This window comes from Vipera berus (genome assembly GCF_964194415.1).
Source record: "Vipera berus genome assembly, chromosome: 16".
Lineage (NCBI taxonomy): Eukaryota > Metazoa > Chordata > Lepidosauria > Squamata > Viperidae > Vipera > Vipera berus.
Genome location: NC_138219.1, coordinates 6,691,567 through 6,713,295, shown reverse-complemented (window position 1 = coordinate 6,713,295; position 21,729 = coordinate 6,691,567). Strand labels below are relative to the sequence as shown.

The 21,729-nt window shown below is 51.3% G+C and overlaps 2 protein-coding genes across 6 annotated transcripts in view; one reads left to right on the top strand and one right to left on the bottom strand.

Annotated features, from left to right (window-relative positions):
- Window positions 1-4,336, top strand: part of TRMT112 (tRNA methyltransferase activator subunit 11-2) — a 30,030-nt gene extending 25,694 nt beyond the window's left edge. For all 3 annotated transcript variants that reach the window (XM_081340476.1, XM_081340475.1, XM_081340477.1), the window contains 2 exons: window positions 3,489-3,581; window positions 4,103-4,336. In XM_081340476.1, coding sequence (XP_081196602.1) covers window positions 3,489-3,581; window positions 4,103-4,204 — 195 coding nt within the window. In that variant the 3' untranslated portion in view covers window positions 4,205-4,336. The remainder of the gene's footprint in view (window positions 1-3,488; window positions 3,582-4,102) is intronic.
- A 570-nt stretch (window positions 4,337-4,906) lies between these two features.
- Window positions 4,907-20,242, bottom strand: ESRRA (estrogen related receptor alpha). 3 transcript variants are annotated; one of them, XM_081340801.1, is made up of 7 exons: window positions 19,995-20,242; window positions 14,356-14,701; window positions 11,156-11,272; window positions 9,978-10,103; window positions 8,990-9,157; window positions 7,514-7,783; window positions 4,907-7,053 (listed from the first exon to the last, which is right to left on the bottom strand). In XM_081340801.1, the coding sequence occupies exons 2-7, from the start codon at window positions 14,687-14,689 to the stop codon at window positions 6,806-6,808; spliced, it is 1,263 nt and encodes a 420-aa protein (XP_081196927.1). In that variant the 5' UTR covers window positions 14,690-14,701; window positions 19,995-20,242; the 3' UTR covers window positions 4,907-6,805. The 3 variants fall into 3 exon arrangements, with proteins under 3 accessions (XP_081196927.1, XP_081196928.1, XP_081196926.1); XM_081340802.1 differs by lacking the exon at window positions 19,995-20,242 and adding an exon at window positions 16,539-17,573; XM_081340800.1 differs by lacking the exon at window positions 19,995-20,242 and adding an exon at window positions 16,551-17,573.
- Between the last annotated feature and the right edge of the window lie 1,487 nt (window positions 20,243-21,729).

Below are 21,729 nucleotides of genomic sequence, written 5' to 3'. Positions count from 1 at the left end.
AAGGCAAGGCAAGGCAAGGCAAGGCAAGGCAAGGCAAGGCAAGGCAAGGCAAGGCAAGGCAAGGCAAGGCAAGGCAAGGCAAGGCAAGGCAAGGCAAGGCAAGGCAAGGCAAGGCAAGGCAAGGCAAGGCAAGGCAAGGCAAGGCAAGGCAAGGCAAGGCAAGGCAAGGCAAGGCAAGGCAAGGCAAGGCAAGGCAAGGCAAGGCAAGGCAAGGCAAGGCAAGGCAAGGCAAGGCAAGGCAAGGCAAGGCAAGGCAAGGCAAGGCAAGGCAAGGCAAGGCAAGGCAAGGCAAGGCAAGGCAAGGCAAGGCAAGGCAAGGCAAGGCAAGGCAAGGCAAGGCAAGGCAAGGCAAGGCAAGGCAAGGCAAGGCAAGGCAAGGCAAGGCAAGGCAAGGCAAGGCAAGGCAAGGCAAGGCAAGGCAAGGCAAGGCAAGGCAAGGCAAGGCAAGGCAAGGCAAGGCAAGGCAAGGCAAGGCAAGGCAAGGCAAGGCAAGGCAAGGCAAGGCAAGGCAAGGCAAGGCAAGGCAAGGCAAGGCAAGGCAAGGCAAGGCAAGGCAAGGCAAGGCAAGGCAAGGCAAGGCAAGGCAAGGCAAGGCAAGGCAAGGCAAGGCAAGGCAAGGCAAGGCAAGGCAAGGCAAGGCAAGGCAAGGCAAGGCAAGGCAAGGCAAGGCAAGGCAAGGCAAGGCAAGGCAAGGCAAGGCAAGGCAAGGCAAGGCAAGGCAAGGCAAGGCAAGGCAAGGCAAGGCAAGGCAAGGCAAGGCAAGGCAAGGCAAGGCAAGGCAAGGCAAGGCAAGGCAAGGCAAGGCAAGGCAAGGCAAGGCAAGGCAAGGCAAGGCAAGGCAAGGCAAGGCAAGGCAAGGCAAGGCAAGGCAAGGCAAGGCAAGGCAAGGCAAGGCAAGGCAAGGCAAGGCAAGGCAAGGCAAGGCAAGGCAAGGCAAGGCAAGGCAAGGCAAGGCAAGGCAAGGCAAGGCAAGGCAAGGCAAGGCAAGGCAAGGCAAGGCAAGGCAAGGCAAGGCAAGGCAAGGCAAGGCAAGGCAAGGCAAGGCAAGGCAAGGCAAGGCAAGGCAAGGCAAGGCAAGGCAAGGCAAGGCAAGGCAAGGCAAGGCAAGGCAAGGCAAGGCAAGGCAAGGCAAGGCAAGGCAAGGCAAGGCAAGGCAAGGCAAGGCAAGGCAAGGCAAGGCAAGGCAAGGCAAGGCAAGGCAAGGCAAGGCAAGGCAAGGCAAGGCAAGGCAAGGCAAGGCAAGGCAAGGCAAGGCAAGGCAAGGCAAGGCAAGGCAAGGCAAGGCAAGGCAAGGCAAGGCAAGGCAAGGCAAGGCAAGGCAAGGCAAGGCAAGGCAAGGCAAGGCAAGGCAAGGCAAGGCAAGGCAAGGCAAGGCAAGGCAAGGCAAGGCAAGGCAAGGCAAGGCAAGGCAAGGCAAGGCAAGGCAAGGCAAGGCAAGGCAAGGCAAGGCAAGGCAAGGCAAGGCAAGGCAAGGCAAGGCAAGGCAAGGCAAGGCAAGGCAAGGCAAGGCAAGGCAAGGCAAGGCAAGGCAAGGCAAGGCAAGGCAAGGCAAGGCAAGGCAAGGCAAGGCAAGGCAAGGCAAGGCAAGGCAAGGCAAGGCAAGGCAAGGCAAGGCAAGGCAAGGCAAGGCAAGGCAAGGCAAGGCAAGGCAAGGCAAGGCAAGGCAAGGCAAGGCAAGGCAAGGCAAGGCAAGGCAAGGCAAGGCAAGGCAAGGCAAGGCAAGGCAAGGCAAGGCAAGGCAAGGCAAGGCAAGGCAAGGCAAGGCAAGGCAAGGCAAGGCAAGGCAAGGCAAGGCAAGGCAAGGCAAGGCAAGGCAAGGCAAGGCAAGGCAAGGCAAGGCAAGGCAAGGCAAGGCAAGGCAAGGCAAGGCAAGGCAAGGCAAGGCAAGGCAAGGCAAGGCAAGGCAAGGCAAGGCAAGGCAAGGCAAGGCAAGGCAAGGCAAGGCAAGGCAAGGCAAGGCAAGGCAAGGCAAGGCAAGGCAAGGCAAGGCAAGGCAAGGCAAGGCAAGGCAAGGCAAGGCAAGGCAAGGCAAGGCAAGGCAAGGCAAGGCAAGGCAAGGCAAGGCAAGGCAAGGCAAGGCAAGGCAAGGCAAGGCAAGGCAAGGCAAGGCAAGGCAAGGCAAGGCAAGGCAAGGCAAGGCAAGGCAAGGCAAGGCAAGGCAAGGCAAGGCAAGGCAAGGCAAGGCAAGGCAAGGCAAGGCAAGGCAAGGCAAGGCAAGGCAAGGCAAGGCAAGGCAAGGCAAGGCAAGGCAAGGCAAGGCAAGGCAAGGCAAGGCAAGGCAAGGCAAGGCAAGGCAAGGCAAGGCAAGGCAAGGCAAGGCAAGGCAAGGCAAGGCAAGGCAAGGCAAGGCAAGGCAAGGCAAGGCAAGGCAAGGCAAGGCAAGGCAAGGCAAGGCAAGGCAAGGCAAGGCAAGGCAAGGCAAGGCAAGGCAAGGCAAGGCAAGGCAAGGCAAGGCAAGGCAAGGCAAGGCAAGGCAAGGCAAGGCAAGGCAAGGCAAGGCAAGGCAAGGCAAGGCAAGGCAAGGCAAGGCAAGGCAAGGCAAGGCAAGGCAAGGCAAGGCAAGGCAAGGCAAGGCAAGGCAAGGCAAGGCAAGGCAAGGCAAGGCAAGGCAAGGCAAGGCAAGGCAAGGCAAGGCAAGGCAAGGCAAGGCAAGGCAAGGCAAGGCAAGGCAAGGCAAGGCAAGGCAAGGCAAGGCAAGGCAAGGCAAGGCAAGGCAAGGCAAGGCAAGGCAAGGCAAGGCAAGGCAAGGCAAGGCAAGGCAAGGCAAGGCAAGGCAAGGCAAGGCAAGGCAAGGCAAGGCAAGGCAAGGCAAGGCAAGGCAAGGCAAGGCAAGGCAAGGCAAGGCAAGGCAAGGCAAGGCAAGGCAAGGCAAGGCAAGGCAAGGCAAGGCAAGGCAAGGCAAGGCAAGGCAAGGCAAGGCAAGGCAAGGCAAGGCAAGGCAAGGCAAGGCAAGGCAAGGCAAGGCAAGGCAAGGCAAGGCAAGGCAAGGCAAGGCAAGGCAAGGCAAGGCAAGGCAAGGCAAGGCAAGGCAAGGCAAGGCAAGGCAAGGCAAGGCAAGGCAAGGCAAGGCAAGGCAAGGCAAGGCAAGGCAAGGCAAGGCAAGGCAAGGCAAGGCAAGGCAAGGCAAGGCAAGGCAAGGCAAGGCAAGGCAAGGCAAGGCAAGGCAAGGCAAGGCAAGGCAAGGCAAGGCAAGGCAAGGCAAGGCAAGGCAAGGCAAGGCAAGGCAAGGCAAGGCAAGGCAAGGCAAGGCAAGGCAAGGCAAGGCAAGGCAAGGCAAGGCAAGGCAAGGCAAGGCAAGGCAAGGCAAGGCAAGGCAAGGCAAGGCAAGGCAAGGCAAGGCAAGGCAAGGCAAGGCAAGGCAAGGCAAGGCAAGGCAAGGCAAGGCAAGGCAAGGCAAGGCAAGGCAAGGCAAGGCAAGGCAAGGCAAGGCAAGGCAAGGCAAGGCAAGGCAAGGCAAGGCAACTCTGATGATCTTGTTTCCTTTACAGTTGGGTCACCGATCAGACCTTCCCTCCGAGCTCATCCCCGATTATGAGCACAATGAAGATTTTCTTCGAAAAGTGCATCATGTCTTGATGGAGGTTTGAAACTTTACTTTGTTTCTCCCTTAATCCAGGGTGGGTGTGTCTAGTGCGCGTATGGCCTACTGGGTGGGCGTGGCCAGCTCTACACATCAAGGGTGCCTATGGGGGCCTGGCCAGGAGTGTGACAGATCTGAGGGTCTCTGCCAGGAGGAGGGTCTCTGGCCCAGGGCCAAGGCAGTGGGGCCCGTTCCCTCACTGTTTCCAGGATGGCTTCGCGGGCCGCATGAAACCACTTCGCGGCCCCGATCTGGCCCCCGGGCCTTGTGTTTCACATGTCTGCCTTAATCCATGGAATGCATCCAGCCAAGTAAGGAGAATCCCGTTTGTCCCCTTCCTCCCACCCTTCCCTCTCTTCCTTTCTCCTTTTCATGTTCCTTCCTTCCCTTTATTCCTTCCTTTCCTTCCTCTCCTCTCCTTTTTTAAGTTGTTTTTCTTTCTCCTTTCCTTTCCTTTCCTCCGCTCTCCTCTCTTCTCTTTTCCTTTCCTTTCCTTCCTGATTCCATTTTTGCATTGTTTAGGTGGAGGTGATCGAAGGTGTGTTGAAGTGTCCGGATACCGGGCGGGAATTTCCCATCACCAAGGGCATACCGAATATGTTGCTGAGTGAAGACGAGACGTGAGTCGTTCCTACTATCAAAACGGCGTTAGAAGAAGTCCAGAGGGACGGAGGAGAAATAGTTAACTTCCCTGCAACAATTTTTGCTTTATTGTATGTTTTGTGTCTGTAAATAAATCTGAATGCTTGAAACGGACTTCTGGATGTTGATAAGAGAATCCTAGGACTGGGGTTTAGGAGGCCTGTTTGGAAATTGAATACCAGTAGACCTCAACGTACGGCCGTTTGTTTAGTGGCTGTTCAAAGTTATGACAGCGCTGAGAAAAGTGACATGGTGGGTCCTCACACCTACATTGCAGCATCCCCCAGTCATGTGATCAAAACTTGGGTGCTTAGCAACCAGCATGTATTGATGACGGTTGCAGCATCAGCGTCACTGAAAAAAAGCCATTTATGATCGGTTTTCGCACTTAACGACCGTTGCAGCGTCCTTAACAACTGTGGCAAGCAAAGTCATAAAATGGGTCCAAAATGGGTCACTTAACCGCTCACTGCCTTGCTTACCGACAGAAAATTTGGCCTCAGATGTGGTTGTAAGTACTTACCTGTTGTTTTTTAAGTGCTGTGTTAATTACTCTTCCCTGCCCTGGACTCATGGCCATGAGATGAATGAAGCTTATAAATAAATGATGCAGAATATTATCTGGCTGCATCTCCTGCTTCTCTGGCTGGCCGAGAGTTCGAATTCATCGCAAGACGCTGCCACCAAACAAAAGACCAGAGGCTTAAATGTTGCCAGAGGCTGCATCGGCCTTTTTTTTTTAATTCTTTCCATAATAGAGCTCTCTATGAATGTATAACCGCCTATACACAGATCAAAGTATTTATAATATGTACACACACATAATTTAATTTAAAAAAAAAAAGACCAGTGTCTTGGTTTTTCCCACCTTCCTTTATTCCCCCCCCCCCACACACACGCACACACGCACGCACACCAGGGAGAATGTCACAGCTGCCTCTTTAGGGAAAAGGGGCAGATGTGCCAAAGATGGGCCCAGATCTTTTTTTTTTTCCTCCTTTTTAAATTTTTTTTTTCCTGCAACAAATATACAGTAAAATATATTGCTATATACACGGCTCTCCCGTTTTCAAGCCACAGGGGCCCTTCCTTCCAAATTTTAGCGGGAAGGAAAGGAATTGAGAGGAAATATTAAGGTGTGTTTTTTATTGCTTTGGGCACAGGTTGGGTCTGGATTGGGTGGGGAAGGAGGCCGTCACCTGTTTGGGCGAGGGGAGACAGGGCGTCACACCTGAAAAGAAAAGCAAAATTGCCTTTTGAACTATTGCTATATGGGACTTGGGTGAAGGACGCAGAACGAAAGGACCGGCCTTTATTTTTATTAATTCTGTCTCGGAGGGAGGGGGGGCTCACTCCTTCAACGCAGCCCACCTCTTTCCTAGCTTTTAAGGCAGGTTGCGCGCGAACGAGGCAATCCCGCTCGGAGACACCCCCCCACCTAACTCTGCATCCTGGTTTGCTTGTATTTATTATTCAAAGTTATTGCTTCAAAGGGATAATTCAGGGGAGGAGGAGAGGAGGAGGCAAATGGCAGGAATGGGGCAGAGATCGGCGGAGGAGCGTCCCTCCCCTGAGGTTGCGCAGAGACGGCATGCAAAGGCAAAACGAGGAGGGGGTCCCGTGCCCTCCCATTTTCCCCTCCCCGTTCTCTGCCGCACCCCAAATTCCTGGAACCGTGACTTCCCACAATGTCTTAAGGTGCTTTGGATCGGGGCATAGCCCAAGCGTGGGAACGGAGAGAGATTGGGAAGGAAAATTAGGCAGCAGGAAAGAAGCCGTCCCCGAAATGGGCCCACCCAAATGAGGCTTTCTCGCCACTTCCAGGGTGGGACAGCTCCAATTCCCCACTCCACCCCACCCCACATGCTAAAAGAGCCCTATGTCCTTTGTACACAACACTTAAACCGAGGCGATGGCTAGCATTACAGTATCTAATCCGTTCTTTCTCAACCTTGGCAGCTAGAGGAGGGGTGGACTACAGCTCCCAGAATTCCTCAGCCCACATGAATTCTGGGAGTCGAAGTCCACCCAGCTGAAAGTGTGCTGGCTGGGGAATTCTGGGAGGTGAAGTCCACCCCTCTTAAAGCGTGCTGGCTGAGGAATTCTGGGAGCTGAAGTCCACTCCTCTTAAAGCACGCTCTCTGGGGAATTCTGGGAGCTGAAGTCCACCACCCCCTTCCTGCTGCCGAGGAGAAGCCCTGTTTTAACCTGCTTCCCTGCCCCCCACTTCCCGATCAATAAATTAAAATTAAAGTATGGCTTCCAAAACATATGTCCCTGTCTCCACCAACCGGCCCCGGGTGTCAAATCCAATCTGGGGAGGATTGCCGTGGGGTCTGCGTTGCGGTGGGTGTGTCGTTCTCCACTGTGCACGAAGCTTTGGGGGGAAACCGACCGCAAGGTTTGCATATGGTGAAATGCATGTTAGCTAGCGCGATAGCCATGGCGGGGATTCAGAGGGTGGAATCCAGGCCTCTGTGGTTCCTGGTCTCCGATCGCGGACTTGGCACCCCACCCCGTCTTGGATGCCTGGGCTCCCTCACCCTCCTGAATCCTGACCCCAATTCTCAGCCTGTCCTGCCTTCAGTCCATCATGGCTTCCAACATCTCCAGGAACAGCTTATGCATGGGGATTTTGCCCTCCAATTTCAGGCTGTAGAAGTGGTGCAGCACCCGAGTGGCGGTCTGGCGCAGCAGCGGGAGGGTTAGCAAAAGGCGGCCGGCCCGGCGTGGCTCCTCTGGGCGCCGCGAGGCTTCGTACTCCAGCAATGCCTCGTGAAGGACGTCCCGGAGGCGTTGCACAGCCGCCATGTCCTCGATGTGAACGGAGTCTGATGGCGGAAGGGAAAGCAACGGGATTACATGGAGTCCTCCACGTGTTCACTTAAGCATCATTGCGTGCTTTGCTTAACAAGGTTGGCAAAAAAAGGTCGTAAAATCAGGCACAACTTGCTTAACCCCTGTTTAAGGCAGGACTAGAAGTCCCAGTCTCCTGGTGTTTGGCCAAAGTCATCCAGCCAGTTTTCATGCCCAAGGCAGAACTAGAACTCATTGTCCTCCTGGTGATTGGGCCACTGGTTTTCATACCTAAGGTGGGACTAGAACTCACCGTCTCCTGGTGATTGGCCCAAGTTACCTAGCCAGTTTTCATGCCTAAGGCGGGACTAGAACTCTCCGTCTCCTGGTGATTGGCCCAAATTAACCCAGTGGGCTTTTGTGCCTAAAGTGGAACTAGAACTCACCGTCTCCTCATTCCTGCAGGAAACGACCAAGCCTTTGGGCTGAGCTCACCTGAGTTGGCCAGGGCCAACGCCTTCAGCAGCACGTATTCCTCGCGCTCCAAGCGCAGCGCCCGGTATTTGCGCACCAGCTGGAGGACCACACTGCTCAGCTCCAGCAGTCCCGCCGTCCGGGCTGCCTCTTCGTCCAGCGCGAAATCTTCCGCAAACACAATCTCGTCCTCGCAAGGCAGGGAGCGCCAGGCGACGCCGAGGAGCAAAACCTCCAGCCAGACGCTCTGCAGGACAGACATCTGATCGGCCAAAGACAAGGCTGGAAATCCTAGCCAGAAAAAGCAAACCAGGAATGGGGTTGTGTGAATTCAGGCGCTGTTATTTGCCCGGTCACTACAGGCAGTCCTCGAACTTATGACCACGATCGAGCCCAAATTTTTGATCCTGAGCCAGACGGTCACTAAGTGGGTTTTGCCCATTTTACAACCTTCCTTGCCGCCACGGTTAAATGAATCGCCGCAGTTGTTAAGTTAGTCACAGGGTCGTTAAATGAATCTGGCCTCCGCCTTGACTTTGTCAGAAGGTTGCAGATGGGGATCGCGGGACCCCTGTGACCGTCAGAAATACGAGTCCGTTGCCAAGGGTCTGAATTTTGATCATGTGACCTTGGCGGCGCCAGTGTGGGAAAACAAGTCATAAGTCATTTTTTCCCAGTGCCGTTGTAACTTGGGTCACTAAACAAACGGTTGTAAGTTGAGGATTCCCTGCACAGAAAGTGCCAATGGTCTAAGGATATATTGAAATAATATCTTTTTCCCTGATTTTTTTAAGTTGCAAGGGAATCAAACAGAAGAAGAAGGCAAAGTTGTTTTTTTTTTAACTTTTAATGGAAGGCTCTTTCGGAGGGCAAGATCAAATAGAATAATTAGAGAATATTAGGAAATTAGAAAATATTGCAGCTTTCCAAGATTTGGACTCCTCTTCAGTACATTAACGGCCTTTTGGGAAGGATCAGACGGGAGGCAGACGCGGGCACAAGGGAGAGCGGAATCCCTTGGCTAAATAATGAACTTATGAAGTCACCCTATTTTATGACTTTTTTTTTTTGGCCCTGAGCGTTAAGCGAATCACTCCAGTCGTTCAGTGAGTCAGGTGGTCATTAAGCAAATCGGGCTTCCCCCATTGACTTTCCTCGTCCAAAGTCAACGGGAGCGGTTGCAAAAACGGTGATCCTGTGACCCCCGGGACACTGTAGGCCGGTTGCCAAGCACCCAATGTTTGAACCCTTGACTGTGTGGGGATGCTGCGACGGTCGTAAGGGCGAGGACTGGTCGCAAGTCCCTTTTTTCCAGTGTCCATTTGCACGGTGGTTAAGCAAAAAGTCACCAGTCGAGGACTGCCTGTGTTTGTGTCCTCCTCAGAACAACGGCACTGAGACGGCTGTTCTAGGACAACAGACCACCATCGAGAAGGAAGCAATGGGCACAAATTGGGGGGGATGGGGGGGGGGCAGATGGGAAATTTCAGGCCATACCTGGTATATTTTTGGCCCAGCCAATGATGACCACAATTTCCCGGTCGGCCAGATCACACAAAGTGCTTGCAGCTTTCACGGGACCCTCGGGAAGCGCCGGATCCGGCATGGCGTAGAGTTTTTCCGGTTCAGCTACCAACAAATGCGACACCATCGTGTTCATCGGGGCTGGGCGGGAAGGGAGAGAAAGAGAAGGGGATTGGCGTGAGTGTTTTTGGGGGTTTGGTTTGGTGTTGTTTTTTTTTTTTAACAGCCCAAAAGAGAGACGAAAATTAATCGGAATGAACAGTGAAGGGAGGAGAAAGGAGAAAAAGGGAGGCTATTGCTAAGCTTGTAAGCCGCCCTGAGTCTTCGGAGAAGGGCGGGATAGAAATGGAATTAAAAAAAAAAAAGTAAAGGGAGAGAAGAAAGCCCAAAGTCTCTTTGTGTGTGTGTGTGTGTGTGTGTGTGTGTGTGAGAGAGAGAGAGAGAGAGAGAGAGGAGAGAGAGAGAAAGAGAGAGAAATGGAATTATTGTAGGCTAGTTTGATGATTAGAAAAATAGATGGTAGAGAAAAATGAAGGTAATGCTGATGTAAAAGAAAACTCGAAGTTATTTCGTGTTTGTTTTATGCACTTTAGTTTTTTCTCTTTTCTTTTCCTTCCTTCTTCCTTTCCTCCCTCCCTCCTTCCTCTTTCCTTCCTTCCCTTTCTTTTCCTTCCTTCCTTCCTTTCTCTCTCTTTCTCTTTTCCTTCCTTCCTTCCTTCCTTCCTTCCCTCCTTCCTCTTTCCTTCCTTTTCCTTCCTTCCTTTCTCTCTCTTTCTCTCTTTTCCTTCCTTCCTTCCTTCCTTCCTTCCTTCCTCCCTCCCTCCCTCCCTCCCTCCCTCCCTCCCTCCCTCCCTCCTATTTAAAAGAAAGAAAAGAAAGGGACTATCCAAGGCAAAGAAGTGGAATCCGAAACGGAGGTTTCTGCACCCCGAAATTATGGAGTCAGTCAAGGCCTACTTACCTGACTTCTTGGCGGTAGCTGTGGCGATCTGTGGGGTCACAAAAGTGCTGGGGTAGGGGGCACCCTCCACCTCTGGCCGGCGCTTATATTTCTGTCGACCCCCACGTACCCGATCGAGGCGTACCCCTAAAAATTGGCAAGGGAATGGAGAAAGGAAGCAAAGTTATAACATGTACTTTCATCCATCGCTAAAGACTTGTGCGTTTCTCAAACCACCCAAATTTAGCCTCAAATCTTTTACCCTTCCTAAATCCTTCCTTCCTTCCTTCCCTCCCTCCCTCCTTCCAATTTCTCACTTTTTATATCTATGTTTTTAGGCACTTCCTTCCTTCCTTCCTTCCTTCCTTTCCTTCCACCTGGGATTCAACTGTGGCATGGAGGGGGGGGAAAGCAACTCTTGTTACGCTCAGAGGCACTGTCTTCAGAATTCAGCACCCAGCTGGGGCAAAGCACAATTGAAAACTCTGCAGCCCGGCAAAATTTGCCAGCCAAGATTTTTTCCCTTCTTCAGCAAAATGAGACTAATGGGTGTGGGTGGATTACAACTCTCATCATCCACACCCATGGCAGCTGTGGAAGATGGGGATGGTTTTCCATCAGCTGCTTGTGAAAGCCATGTTTGGAAAGGCTGTGAAGAAGAAGGAGAGAACGGAAGGGCAAGGAAGGGCAAGGAAGGAAGGAAGGAAGGAAAGCAGGAAGGAAGGAAGGAAGGAAGGAAGGAAGGAAGGAAGGAAGGAAGGAATAGATGGGAGGAAAGAAAGGAAGGAAGAAATAGGAAGGAAGGAAGGAAGGAAGGAAGGAAGGAAGGAAGGAAGGAAGGAAGGAATAGATGGGAGGAAAGGAAGGAAGGAAGGAAGGAAGGAAGGAAGCAAGGAAGGAAAGAAGGAAGGAAGGAAGGAAGGAAGGAAGGAAGGAAGGAAGGAAGGAAGGAAGGAAAAAAGAATAGCTGAATAACGGAAGAGCAGATTTGGAAGGGACCCTGGAGGTCTTCCAGTCCAACCCCTGCTCAGGCTATTCAGATCTTCCTCCCAGAACGCCTCTGGCCAACGGGTGGTCCGAACTGAATGGAACTACAACTCCCAGCATTCACCACTCTAAGGAAGCCGGGAAGTTCAGCAATAATTGATCCATTGGTCGCCCCATCACTGAGACTTAAGCCCCTTCCCTCCAAAATCTACCTTCCTTCAGCATGCCCACACGGAGGCACTTCGTGAAACGACACGCCTGGCAGGCCTTCCGGCGACGCTTGGTGATTTCACATTCGTTGCTGGCCGGGCAGCTGTACTCAATGCTTCCTGCAGGACAGAGCAAAGGCGTCCCTTACCGACGGTCCTCTCTTTACGACCCTTCCCTTAGCGTCCATTCAAAGTTACGACGGCACCAAAGAAAGCCACTTAGGACCCGCTTTCACACTTAACGACCGGTTCACAGCATCCCCGTGGTCACTTGATCCAAATTCAGAGGCTTAGAAATGGACTCATACTTACGACGGTCGCTGTGTTTCCTCCCCCCCCGGTCACCTGATCCCTTTTGTCAACCGTCTGAGGAGCCATCAGCTTCACTTAACAAGCCTGTCGCTAATTTAAGAACCGCAACGATCCACTTAACAAGTGTGGGAAGAAAGGCCGTAAAATGGGGCAGACAACTGTCTTGCGTAGGAAAAAAGAAAATTTGGGCTGTAGTTTTCTCAAGGCTCAAAAGCAGCATAAATTCAATTACTGAATAGGCCGACAACTGGATAAAGCAGTTGTACCTGGTGGCAATTCGGGTAGCTTTTATTGTTCCCTATTTGATATTCCCCTCGAGCAGTACGGAGGAACAGCGTTAAGAAAACTGGTTTCCTCAAAGCTGACAGGTTTTTTAAGGAAGTCTCTTTGGATAAACGACTTTTAGCTCCTGGAATTCCCCTCCTGGCTTGTGAAGCAACCGGATTGACAATTGGGGAATTTCAAGAAGATTCCCAGTGATTTGTCATCGTGCGGACAGGTGCAAAGTTAGAGAAGAGCTTGGATTTAAAGCCAGGGTGTGCGAATCTAAAGTTTTGTTTTTTAATCCCATTTATATCCCGCCCTTCTCCGAAGACTCAGGGTGGGCTTACAATCTATTTAATGTCTTGGGTTCGAGAGAGCGTATTTCAATAACAGCAGCAGATTTGCATTCGGCTTCCTCCTTGGGTTTCCAAGAATCAAAAGGGTTTTAAGAGGTTTCAGTCCTCCCTCGTGTTTATTTCTGATTTATTTTCTGACATTGGTAGCTGCAGAAATTCAGGAAAAATACTTCGGCTGGAGCTGTGCAAGTCGCATTTCATGTTGTTGTTAGCTGCGAAGTCGTGTCCGACCCATCGCGACCCTATGGACAACATTCCTCCAGGCCTTCCTGTCCTTTACCATCTTCTGGAGTCCATTTAAGCTCACGCCTACTGCTTCAGTGACTCCATCCAGCCACCTCATTCTCTGTCGTCCCCTTCTTCTATTGCCCTCGATCTTTCCCAGCATTAGGCTCTTCTCCAGTGAGTCCTTCCTTCTCATTAGGTGGCCAAAGTACTTGAGTTTTAGCTTCAGGATCTGGCCTTCTAAAGAGCAGTCAGGATTGATCTCCTCTAGGACTGACCGGTTTGATCGCCTTGCGGTCCAAGGGACTCGCAGGAGTCTTCTCCAGCACCACAGTTCAAAGGCCTCAATTCTTTGGCGCTCAGCCTTTCTTATGGTCCAACTTTCACTGCCATACGTTGCAACTGGGAAGACCATAGCCTTGACTATACGCACTTTTGTTGACAGGGTGATGTCTCTGCTTTTTAGTGTGCTGTCTAGATTTGCCATGGCTTTCCTCCCCAGGAGCAAGCGTCTTTTAATTTCTTGGCTACAGTCCCCATCTGCAGTGATCTTGGAGCCCAGGAAAACAAAATCTGTCACTACCTCCATTTCTTCCCCATCTATTTGCCAGGAATTGAGAGGGCCAGATGCCATGATCTTGGTTTTCTTAATGTTAAGTTTCAACCCAAGTTTTGCACTCTCCTTCTTCACCTGCAACAAGAGGCTCTTTAGTTCTTCTTCACTTTCTGCCATTAGAGTGGTATCATCTGCGTATCTTAGGTTGTTGATATTTCTTCCGGCAATCTTAATTCCAACTTTTGATTCATCTAGCCCTGCCTTTCTCATGATGTGCTCTGCATATAAGTTAAATAGGCAGGGCGACAGTATACAGCCTTGCCGGACTCCGCATTTCATAAGACCATTTAAAACACAGTTCTCGACTGACAAAGTTTGTCTAGTTGACCGTCTGAATGACAACGGCACTCCCCCAAAAATGACTTACAACCTTTTTTCACACTTGTGACTGTTGGAAGTGTCCTCATGGTCACGTGCTCAAAATTCAGACACTTGGCAACCGACTCCTACTTACGACGGATGGTCGCAGCGTCCCAAGGGGGGTGTGTGTGTGTGTCCTGCGATCCCCTTTGGCGACCTTCGGGAAAGCCAAGTCAACGGGGAGCCCAGATTCACTTAACAACCGTGTGTGACTCAGTTGACAACCGTGGTTGATTCCCTCAGCCATTGTGGCAAGGAAGAGTGTAAAAATGGAAGAAAACTTACTTGCTTAGTGACGGGAATTTTGGGCTTAGCTGTGGTTGTAAGTGAAAGACGACCTGTAGCAGATTTGCGCCTTTGTCTTCCAAGGGAATTGGACGGTCCTTAAGTGAACTTGGCTTCCCTTCCAGCTTGTCACAAAGAGTGATCCCGTAACATGGGTAAAGGCGAAACCACGTCCGAGCCTCTTTTAACAGCGCCGTTTAGTAACTGAGCAGTCACTAAACGAACGTTGATGGGTCCTTCAGGTCATCCGTGTAGGTTAGTCCTTGAGTTACGACCGCGACCGAGGCCAAAATTGATGTTGCCTAGCGAAACGTTTGTGAAGTGAGCTTGCCCCATTTTACGACTTCGCTTGATGCGGTTGCTAAGCGAATCATTGACTTTTGTTAAGTTAGCAACGTTAAGTCCCTTTTTTTCCACAGTAACTTTGAACTTCGATCATGGAAGACTAGTCTGAAGACTATTTGCAGTCAGGCAGGAGAGGAAGAAACTTTCCTACCCGTTAAATTATAGCTTTTTTTAAAAAAAAATCACAGGCCTGGAAGGGACCTTAAGAGGTCTTCTAGTCCAGCCCCGAAAGTGAGCTTCTATCGGGTTAAGGAGGAAGGAGCTTCAGCAGAGAGCGGTGGGGTGTGTGTGTGTCCAAACATGGCCATGTTAAGCCGCCTGGACTTCAACTCCCAGAATCCCTGGCTGTGGCATTCTGGGAGTTGAAGTCCACAAGGCTTAAATTGGCCACGTTTGAAGGCCCCCTGGCACAGATAGAGCCAGAAAAAGGAAGAACTGACCTTGGATCGTTCGCTTGAAGAACGCTTTGCAGGCTTCGCAGGAGGCCACCCCATAGTGGTACCCCGAGGCGATGTCCCCACAAACCAGGCACAGCCGCTTGGCCATCGTGTTCAGCATATACTTTCCCCGGCCGGGAGTTTCGTCGGGGTCCTCATCGTGGCGTCGGCGGGAGGCCCCCGTCCCAGCGGGCAAGGTGCTCGCGGTCTCGAGTTCGGCCGGAGCCCCGCTGGTGCTGGTGTCGGAGGAGCCGCTGGGACTGTGTTGCACGAGGCTATCCGGGGAAGCCGGCTCGGTTTTGATGAAGAATTCCGTCCGGCGTTCCCGGGAGGACATGGCTGGACGGCTCTGCAGGAAGGGGCCAAAGAGAAAACCAGGCGCAGTCAGAATAGTTGAAGTCAGGGGGGGGGGTGTTCAGACAACCTGTTTAAGCTGGTAAAGGAGAATATTTGTAGGCCAGAGTTAAGATGAAGGGTCCCTGGTGCTCTCTGAGCTGGGTGGTTTTTCTGCAGATGTTTCACGACCCAACTAGGTAACATCATCAGTGCTAGAAGGGAGAGAGGTTTGTGGAGGAGGAGGTGGAGGAGGAGGAGGGGGAGCTGTGGGGTCCTTGGTGCTCTCTGAGCTGGGTGGTTTTTCTGCAGACGTTTCACGACCCAACTAGGTAACATCATCAGTGCTAGAAGGGAGTGGGGTTTGCAGAGTGGAGGAAGGAGGAGGAGGCAACTGTGGGGGCCTTGGATGCTCTCTGAGCTTGGTGGTTTTCTTGCAGACATTTCATGACCCAACTAGGGAACATCATCAGTGTTAGAAGGGAATGGGGTTTGCAGAGAGGAGGAGGAGGAGTGGGAGGAAGAGGAGGAGGAGGAGGAGGAGGAGGAGGACTGTGGGGTCCTTGGTGCTCTCTGAGCTTGGTTGTTTCCTTGCAGTCATTTCATGACTCAACTAGGTAACATCATCAATATTAAAAAAGGGGGGGTTGTGGAGAGGAGGAGGAGGAGGAGGAGGAGGAGGAGGAGAACTGTGGGGTCCTTGGTATTCTCTAAGCTTGGTTGTTTCCTTGCAGACATTTCATTAACAAGCTAGGTAACATCATCCTTGCTAGTAAGGAGTGGGCTTTGCTTTATCTAGGTTAAAGAAAGTGAAGAAGAACTAAAGAGCCTCTTGTTGCAGGTGAAGAAGCAGAGTGCAAAACTTGGGTTGAAACTTAACATTAAGAAAACCAAGATCATGGCATCTGGCCCTCTCAATTCCTGGCACATAGATGGGGAAGAAATGGAGGTAGTGACAGATTTTATTTTCCTGGGCTCCAAGATCACTGCAGACGGGGACTGTAGCCAAGAAATTAAAAGACGCTTGCTCCTGGGGAGGAAAGCCATGGCAAATCTAGACAGCACACTAAAAAGCAGAGACATCACCCTGTCAACAAAAGTGCGTATAGTCAAGGCTATGGTCTTCCCAGTTGCAATGTATGGCAGTGAAAGTTGGACCATAAGAAAGGCTGAGCGCCAAAGAATTGAAGCCTTTGAACTCTGGTGCTGGAGAAGACTCCTGCGAGTCCCTTGGACTGCAAGGCGATCAAACCGGTCGGTCCTAGAGGAGATCCACCCTGACTGCTCTTTAGAAGGCCAGATCCTGAAGCTAAAGCTCAAATACTTTGGCCATCTAATGAGAAGGAAGGACTCACTGGAGAAGAGCCTAATGCTGGGAAAGATCGAGGGCAAGAGAAGAAGGGGACGACAGAGAATGAGGTGGCTGGATGGAGTCCCTGAAGCAGGAGGCGTGAGCTTAAATGGACTCCAGAAGATGGTAGAGGACAGGAAGGCCTGGAGGAATGTTGTCCATAGGGTCGCGATGGGTCGGACACGACTTCGCAGCTAACAACAACAGCATTCACACAACCAATCCAGTTTGGTTCATTCGTTCGTTCGTGTCTTGGGCAAAAGCCAGCCGACCTGAGTATCTCACCCGGCGACCCTGCAAACGCCCCCCTCCCCAAAAGACTTACGATCATTAAGCCAACAGAGACTCGGTCCTCCCCAAATTAGCCGTGACTTTAAATTTCTAGATCTCAAGACGCAAACGGGTCTCCGCAGTTGGGGAGGGAGGGAGGGGGGGGGACGAAAGCAAAGAAGCTGCAGGTTTCTTTTGGGGAGGGTGAATTGGAAAGAGCCCCCCCCCGCACCTTACAGCTTACTTCTACGACCTGCCCCCGTCTTCGGCTATTGGAGCAATCTGTAGATCCCGGCACCCAGCCAGGAGAATGAAGCTGTTTCAAGGTCACTCCAGGGAGATCCAATCAGGCATGGCGTGGAGAACGGTGTGGTGGTGGGGGGGGAGAGGCAGGAATGGGAGCAGACTGGGTCACCTTGGGTGCCCCCTCCCCTTTTATTCCTCCCAACTTCCAACGATGCACTTCCCCCCCTCCCTCCCTGAAAATCTAGGGATTCAATCTATCCAGTCTATGGTTAAAAACTGCCCTCTTTCTTTCCTGCCTTCGGGAGCTACGAAGCGTCCTTCTCGCCAAGCCGTGGTCTAGACAGACCACGATCATTTGCAAAAGCACAACCCTGGTTTGGCCCCTACCTGGCCCTTTTCTCAGCCAACCTCCCTCAGAATCCCGGGGGGGGGGAGAAGAGGGGGCTGAAAATAGGGGTGTTCCAAAAAGCTGACCTAAAAAACAGGTTTGGAGAATCCCTTCCCGTATCTAACCGGGGTTTGTTTTGTTTTGGAGCACGTAGCCTAATATCCTTGTAAAACCCAGGGAGGAAACGCTCCCGGCCCTTTTGTTCCTGCGGGAAACAGTTGGCTTTGCGGCACGGAGATGGGTTACGGAACTCTAACCATGCACACAACCTATAAAACTGATTAGTTCTTTCTTTCTTTCTTTCTTTCTTTCTTTCTTTCTTTCTTTCTTTCTCTTTCTTTCTTTCTCTTTTTCTCTCTTTTTCTTTCTCTCTCTCTCTCTCTCTCTTTCTTTTCTTTTCTTTCTTTCTTTTGCATTTTTTGGTTATGCAGCTGGAGGGACCTTTGTCCTCTTCCGCATGGGCCAAAACTGTTGCCTTATCCGACAGGAGGGCCAAAGTGGAACTGACGCAGGGGTTTGTGTGTGTGTAAAATTGGGAGCCTTTGGTCAACTTTCTTCCACCCTTAGGGGAGCCCAAATCTTTGCCAAGTCTTTCTCCAACTTTGCACTTAGAAGGCAAAGGGACATTACATAATTCCCGCCCCCCCCCTCCGCATGCAGTCTCCAATCCATGACTCAGGGAAGCTGCAGGGCCTATGTTCCACCACCCCCACCCCCACCCCCACCCCAGCAGTTCCTCCGTGGTTGCGCACAATCTCCCTGCACCCAGAGGGCATGTGATAGTTTTGCAAAAGATCATTTCACCTCTAAAGTCAGCCTCGCTGACCTTTGACCTCCCCGGGAGTTGATTCCTGATAGGCATGGTGGAGACTGGGTTCTACCACCAACACACACACACACACACACACAAAGAGAGAGAGAGACACAGACAGAGACACACACAAGCCACAGTACCTCTTAGCATGTCGAAATTAAATTCAATTAAATTTCAAAGGTGCCTCTGCACCAAGCCCGCATTCACACGTGTCTTGGCGCCAAAGAGGTCTAATTGGGGGGGGGGAGGCTAAAAGGTCACGTCCAGTTGTCAGAAGCATTGCTGGACCGTGTCCCCCCCCCAGGTAATCCAGGCACACCAGGGATGTGTGTTTCCCCACGCACACATGCTCTTCCACCATGTGCTTTTTGGAAAGAGCAAGCTGGGTGTATAGGCACATGTGGGAATGAATGCATGTCTGATCCTCCCACGGAGCTCCCTTGCAGGGAATGGTCCCCTCTTCTTGCCTGCGCCCCCCCCCCCAACCCCCAGACCTGCAAATATGTCCAGGAATGTTCTCTCTCTCTCTTTCTCCCTCTCTCTTTCTCTCAATCTCTCTCTCTCCCTCTTTCTCAATCTCTCTCTCTCAATCTCTCTTTTTCAACCTCTCTCTTTCCCTCTCTCAATCTCTCTCCCTCCCTCTCTTTTTCTCAATCTCTTTCTCTCTCTCTCTCAATCTCTCTCTCCCTCCCTCTCTTTTTCTCAATCTCTCCCTCTTTCTCAACCTCTCTCTCTTTTTCCCTCCCTTTCCCCTTTTTCTCAATCTCTCTCAATCTCTCCCTCTCCCTCTCTCAACCTCTCTCTTTCCCTCTCAACCTCTCTCCCTCCCTCTCTTTTTCTCAATCTCTCCCTCTCTTTCTCTCTCTCTCTCTCTCTTTCTCAATCTCTCTCCCTCCTTCTCTCTTTTTCTCAATCTCTCCCTCTCTTTCTCTCTCTCTCTCAATCTTTCTCCCTCCCTCTCTTTTTCTCAATCTCTCCTTCTCCCGCTTTCTCTCTCTCTCTCTCTCAATCTCTTTCTCCCTCCCTCTCTCTTTTTCTCAATCTCTCCCTCTCTCTTTCTCAATCTCTCTCCCTCCTTCTCTCTTTTTCTCAACCCCTCTCTCTCTTTCCCTCTCTCAACCTCTCTCCCTCTCTCTCTTTTTCTCAATCTCTCCCTCTCTTTCTCAACCTCTCTCAACCTTTCTCCCTCCCTCTCTTTTTCTCAATCTCTCCCTCTCTCCTTCTCTTTTTCTCAACCTCTCCCTCTCTCTTTCTCAATCTCTCTCCCTCCTTCTCTTTTTCTCAATCTCTCCCTCTCTCTTTCCCTCTCTCAACCTCTCTCCCTCTCTCTCTTTTTCTCAATCTCTCCCTCTCTTTCTCAACCTCTCTCAACCTTTCTCCCTCCCTCTCTTTTTCTCAATCTCTCCCTCTCTCCTTCTCTTTTTCTCAACCTCTCCCTCTCTCTTTCTCAATCTCTCTCCCTCCTTCTCTTTTTCTCAATCTCTCCCTCTCTCTTTCCCTCTCTCAACCTCTCTCCCTCTCTCTCTTTTTCTCAATCTCTCCCTCTCTTTCTCAACCTCTCTCAACCTCTTTCTCCCTCCCTCTCTTTTTCTCAATCTCTCCCTCTCTCCTTCTCTTTTTCTCAATCTCTCCCTCTCTCTTTCTCAATCTCTCTCCCTCCTTCTCTCTTTTTCTCAATCTCTCCCTCTCTCTTTCCCTCTCTCAACCTCTCTCCCTCTCTCTCTTTTTCTCAATCTCTCCCTCTCTCCTTCTCTTTTTCTCAATCTCTCCCTCTCTCTTTCTCAATCTCTCTCCCTCCTTCTCTCTTTTTCTCAATCTCTCCCTCTCTCTTTCCCTCTCTCAACCTCTCTCCCTCTCTCTCCTGGCGCCAGAGGGCGCCCACCTCTCCGCCTCCCGACCGGCAAACCCCCCCACCCGCCACCCCAATTGGGCCACGATCCGCCGGCCGTGACACCCCCCTTCCCCACCGCCAGACACGGCCGCGACCCTCCCTCACCCCCCCCGTACCCCCCCCCCGGTCCCGGCTTGCCGGAGAGGGAGAGGGAGGGGGAGGGCGGGCGCTCCGTCCCCCCCCTTCCCCTGGCCCGGCAGGCAGAGAGGCAGGGGCGCCCCACGTGTCCTCCCCCCCGGGGCCCTCGGGACCCCCGTGCCCCCCCCCGGCCCGTCCCCCCGGGAAGGAGGGAGGGAGGGAGGGGGGGCCGCTCCGTCCGCCGTCCAGCCGGCTCGGGGACGGCACTGACCTTGGCGCGGCGGAGCAAGGGCTCGGCGCGGGGGCGGCGGGGCGGCGGGGCGGGCGGGGGGGCCGGCGCGGGTCCCCCTCCGTCCGGCTGGCTCAGAGGCCCCTGGGGACGGGCCCCGGGCGGGCCATGGGCTGGCGGAGCGGCGCGCGGGGCCCCGGCTCGAGGACACAAAAGGACAGCGCAGCCCACTTCCTACTCCGCTCGGCTTCCTCCAGCTGGCGGGGGCGGGGCCGGGGGAGGGGCAGGCGGGGCGGGGGGCGGGGCCACGCGGGAAGCCTCCTTCCTTCCCCCCTCCCCCCCCCCCCGCCCGGTCTCTCTGCGCGCGTCCCCGAGCCTGGAGCGGATGGATGGATGGATTCATATGACAAATAGATAGATAGATAGATAGATAGATAGATAGATAGATAGATAGATAGATAGATAGATAGATAGATAGATAGATAGATAGATAGATAGATAGATAGATAGATAGATAGATAGATAGATAGATAGATAGATAGATAGATAGATAGACAGACAGATAGATAGACAGACAGACAGACAGACAGACAGAGATAGATAGATAGATAGATATGGATGAAGATATGGATGGATATAGATAGATAGATAGATAGATAGATAGATAGATAGATAGATAGATAGATAGATAGATAGATAGATAGATAGATAGATAGATAATGATTGAAAGTATATAGCGAGATGATTGAAAGGATAGATAGATATAGATAGATAGATAGATAGATAGATAGATAGATAGATGATAGATAGATAGATAGATAGATGATAGATAGATAGATAGATAGATAGATGATAGATAGATAATGATTGAAAGTATATAGAGAGATGATTGAAAGGATAGATAGATATAGATAGATAGATAGATAGATAGATAGATGATAGATAGATAGATAGATAGATAGATGATAGATAGATAGATAGATAGATGATAGATAGATAGATAGATAGATAGATAGATAGATAGATAGATAGATAGATAGATAGATAGATAGATAATGATTGAAAGTATATAGAGAGATGATTGAAAGGATAGATAGATATAGATAGATAGATAGATAGATAGATAGATAGATAGATAGATAGATGATGGGCAGGTAGGGAGAGAGAGAGAGAGAGAGAGAGAGATAGGGCAAATAGACAAATAGAAAGAAAGAGTCCTTCGGGAGAAGGGCGGTAGAAAAATTAAATTATTATTATTATTATTAAATTAGATAGATAGATATAGATAGATTCATATGACAGATAGATAGATAAGATAGACAGATAGATATAGCTAGACCAGGGGTAGGCAACCTTGGCTCTTTTATGACTCGTGGACTTCAGCTCCCAGAATTCCTGAGCCAGCCATGCAGCTTCAGCCATACATTTATGCAGCTTCAAAATTCTGGATCTCTGCAAGAAGACTTCCCCGCTGGCTGGGGAATTCTGGGAATCGTTGCAGTTCAGCAACACTAGCTTAGATGATTCAGACCGAAAAGCGGCTCTTCGTTGGCTACAGAGCGGGCCCTCCTAGCTGAGGATGATGGGATTTGTAACCATCAGCACTGAAAATTCCCAGCTGGTCTCCTGTCTCTAGGCTCTTTGCAGTCCCAACAACTGGCCAGTAGAGGTCGCACCTCCCTCAAAGTGGACAGCTCCCTATTTCAGCCAATGGCAGAATGAAAAAAGATAAATTAAAAACAGGAAAACAAACAAACAAGCCATTAGTTGTTCAATC

What these genes read in the sequence shown, in the direction of transcription:
- ESRRA (XM_081340801.1), bottom strand. Translation starts at nt 14,689, where the DNA reads ATGTCCTCCCGGGAACGCCGGACGGAATTCTTCATCAAAACCGAGCCG. An exon ending in TGTGGGCATGCTGAAGGAAG is followed by an intron (nt 10,104 to 11,155) that starts GTAGATTTTGGA and finishes GCCAATTTTTAG; the next exon opens with GGGTACGCCTCGATCGGGTA. An exon ending in AGCTACCGCCAAGAAGTCAG is followed by an intron (nt 9,158 to 9,977) that starts GTAAGTAGGCCT and finishes CTTCCCGCCCAG; the next exon opens with CCCCGATGAACACGATGGTG.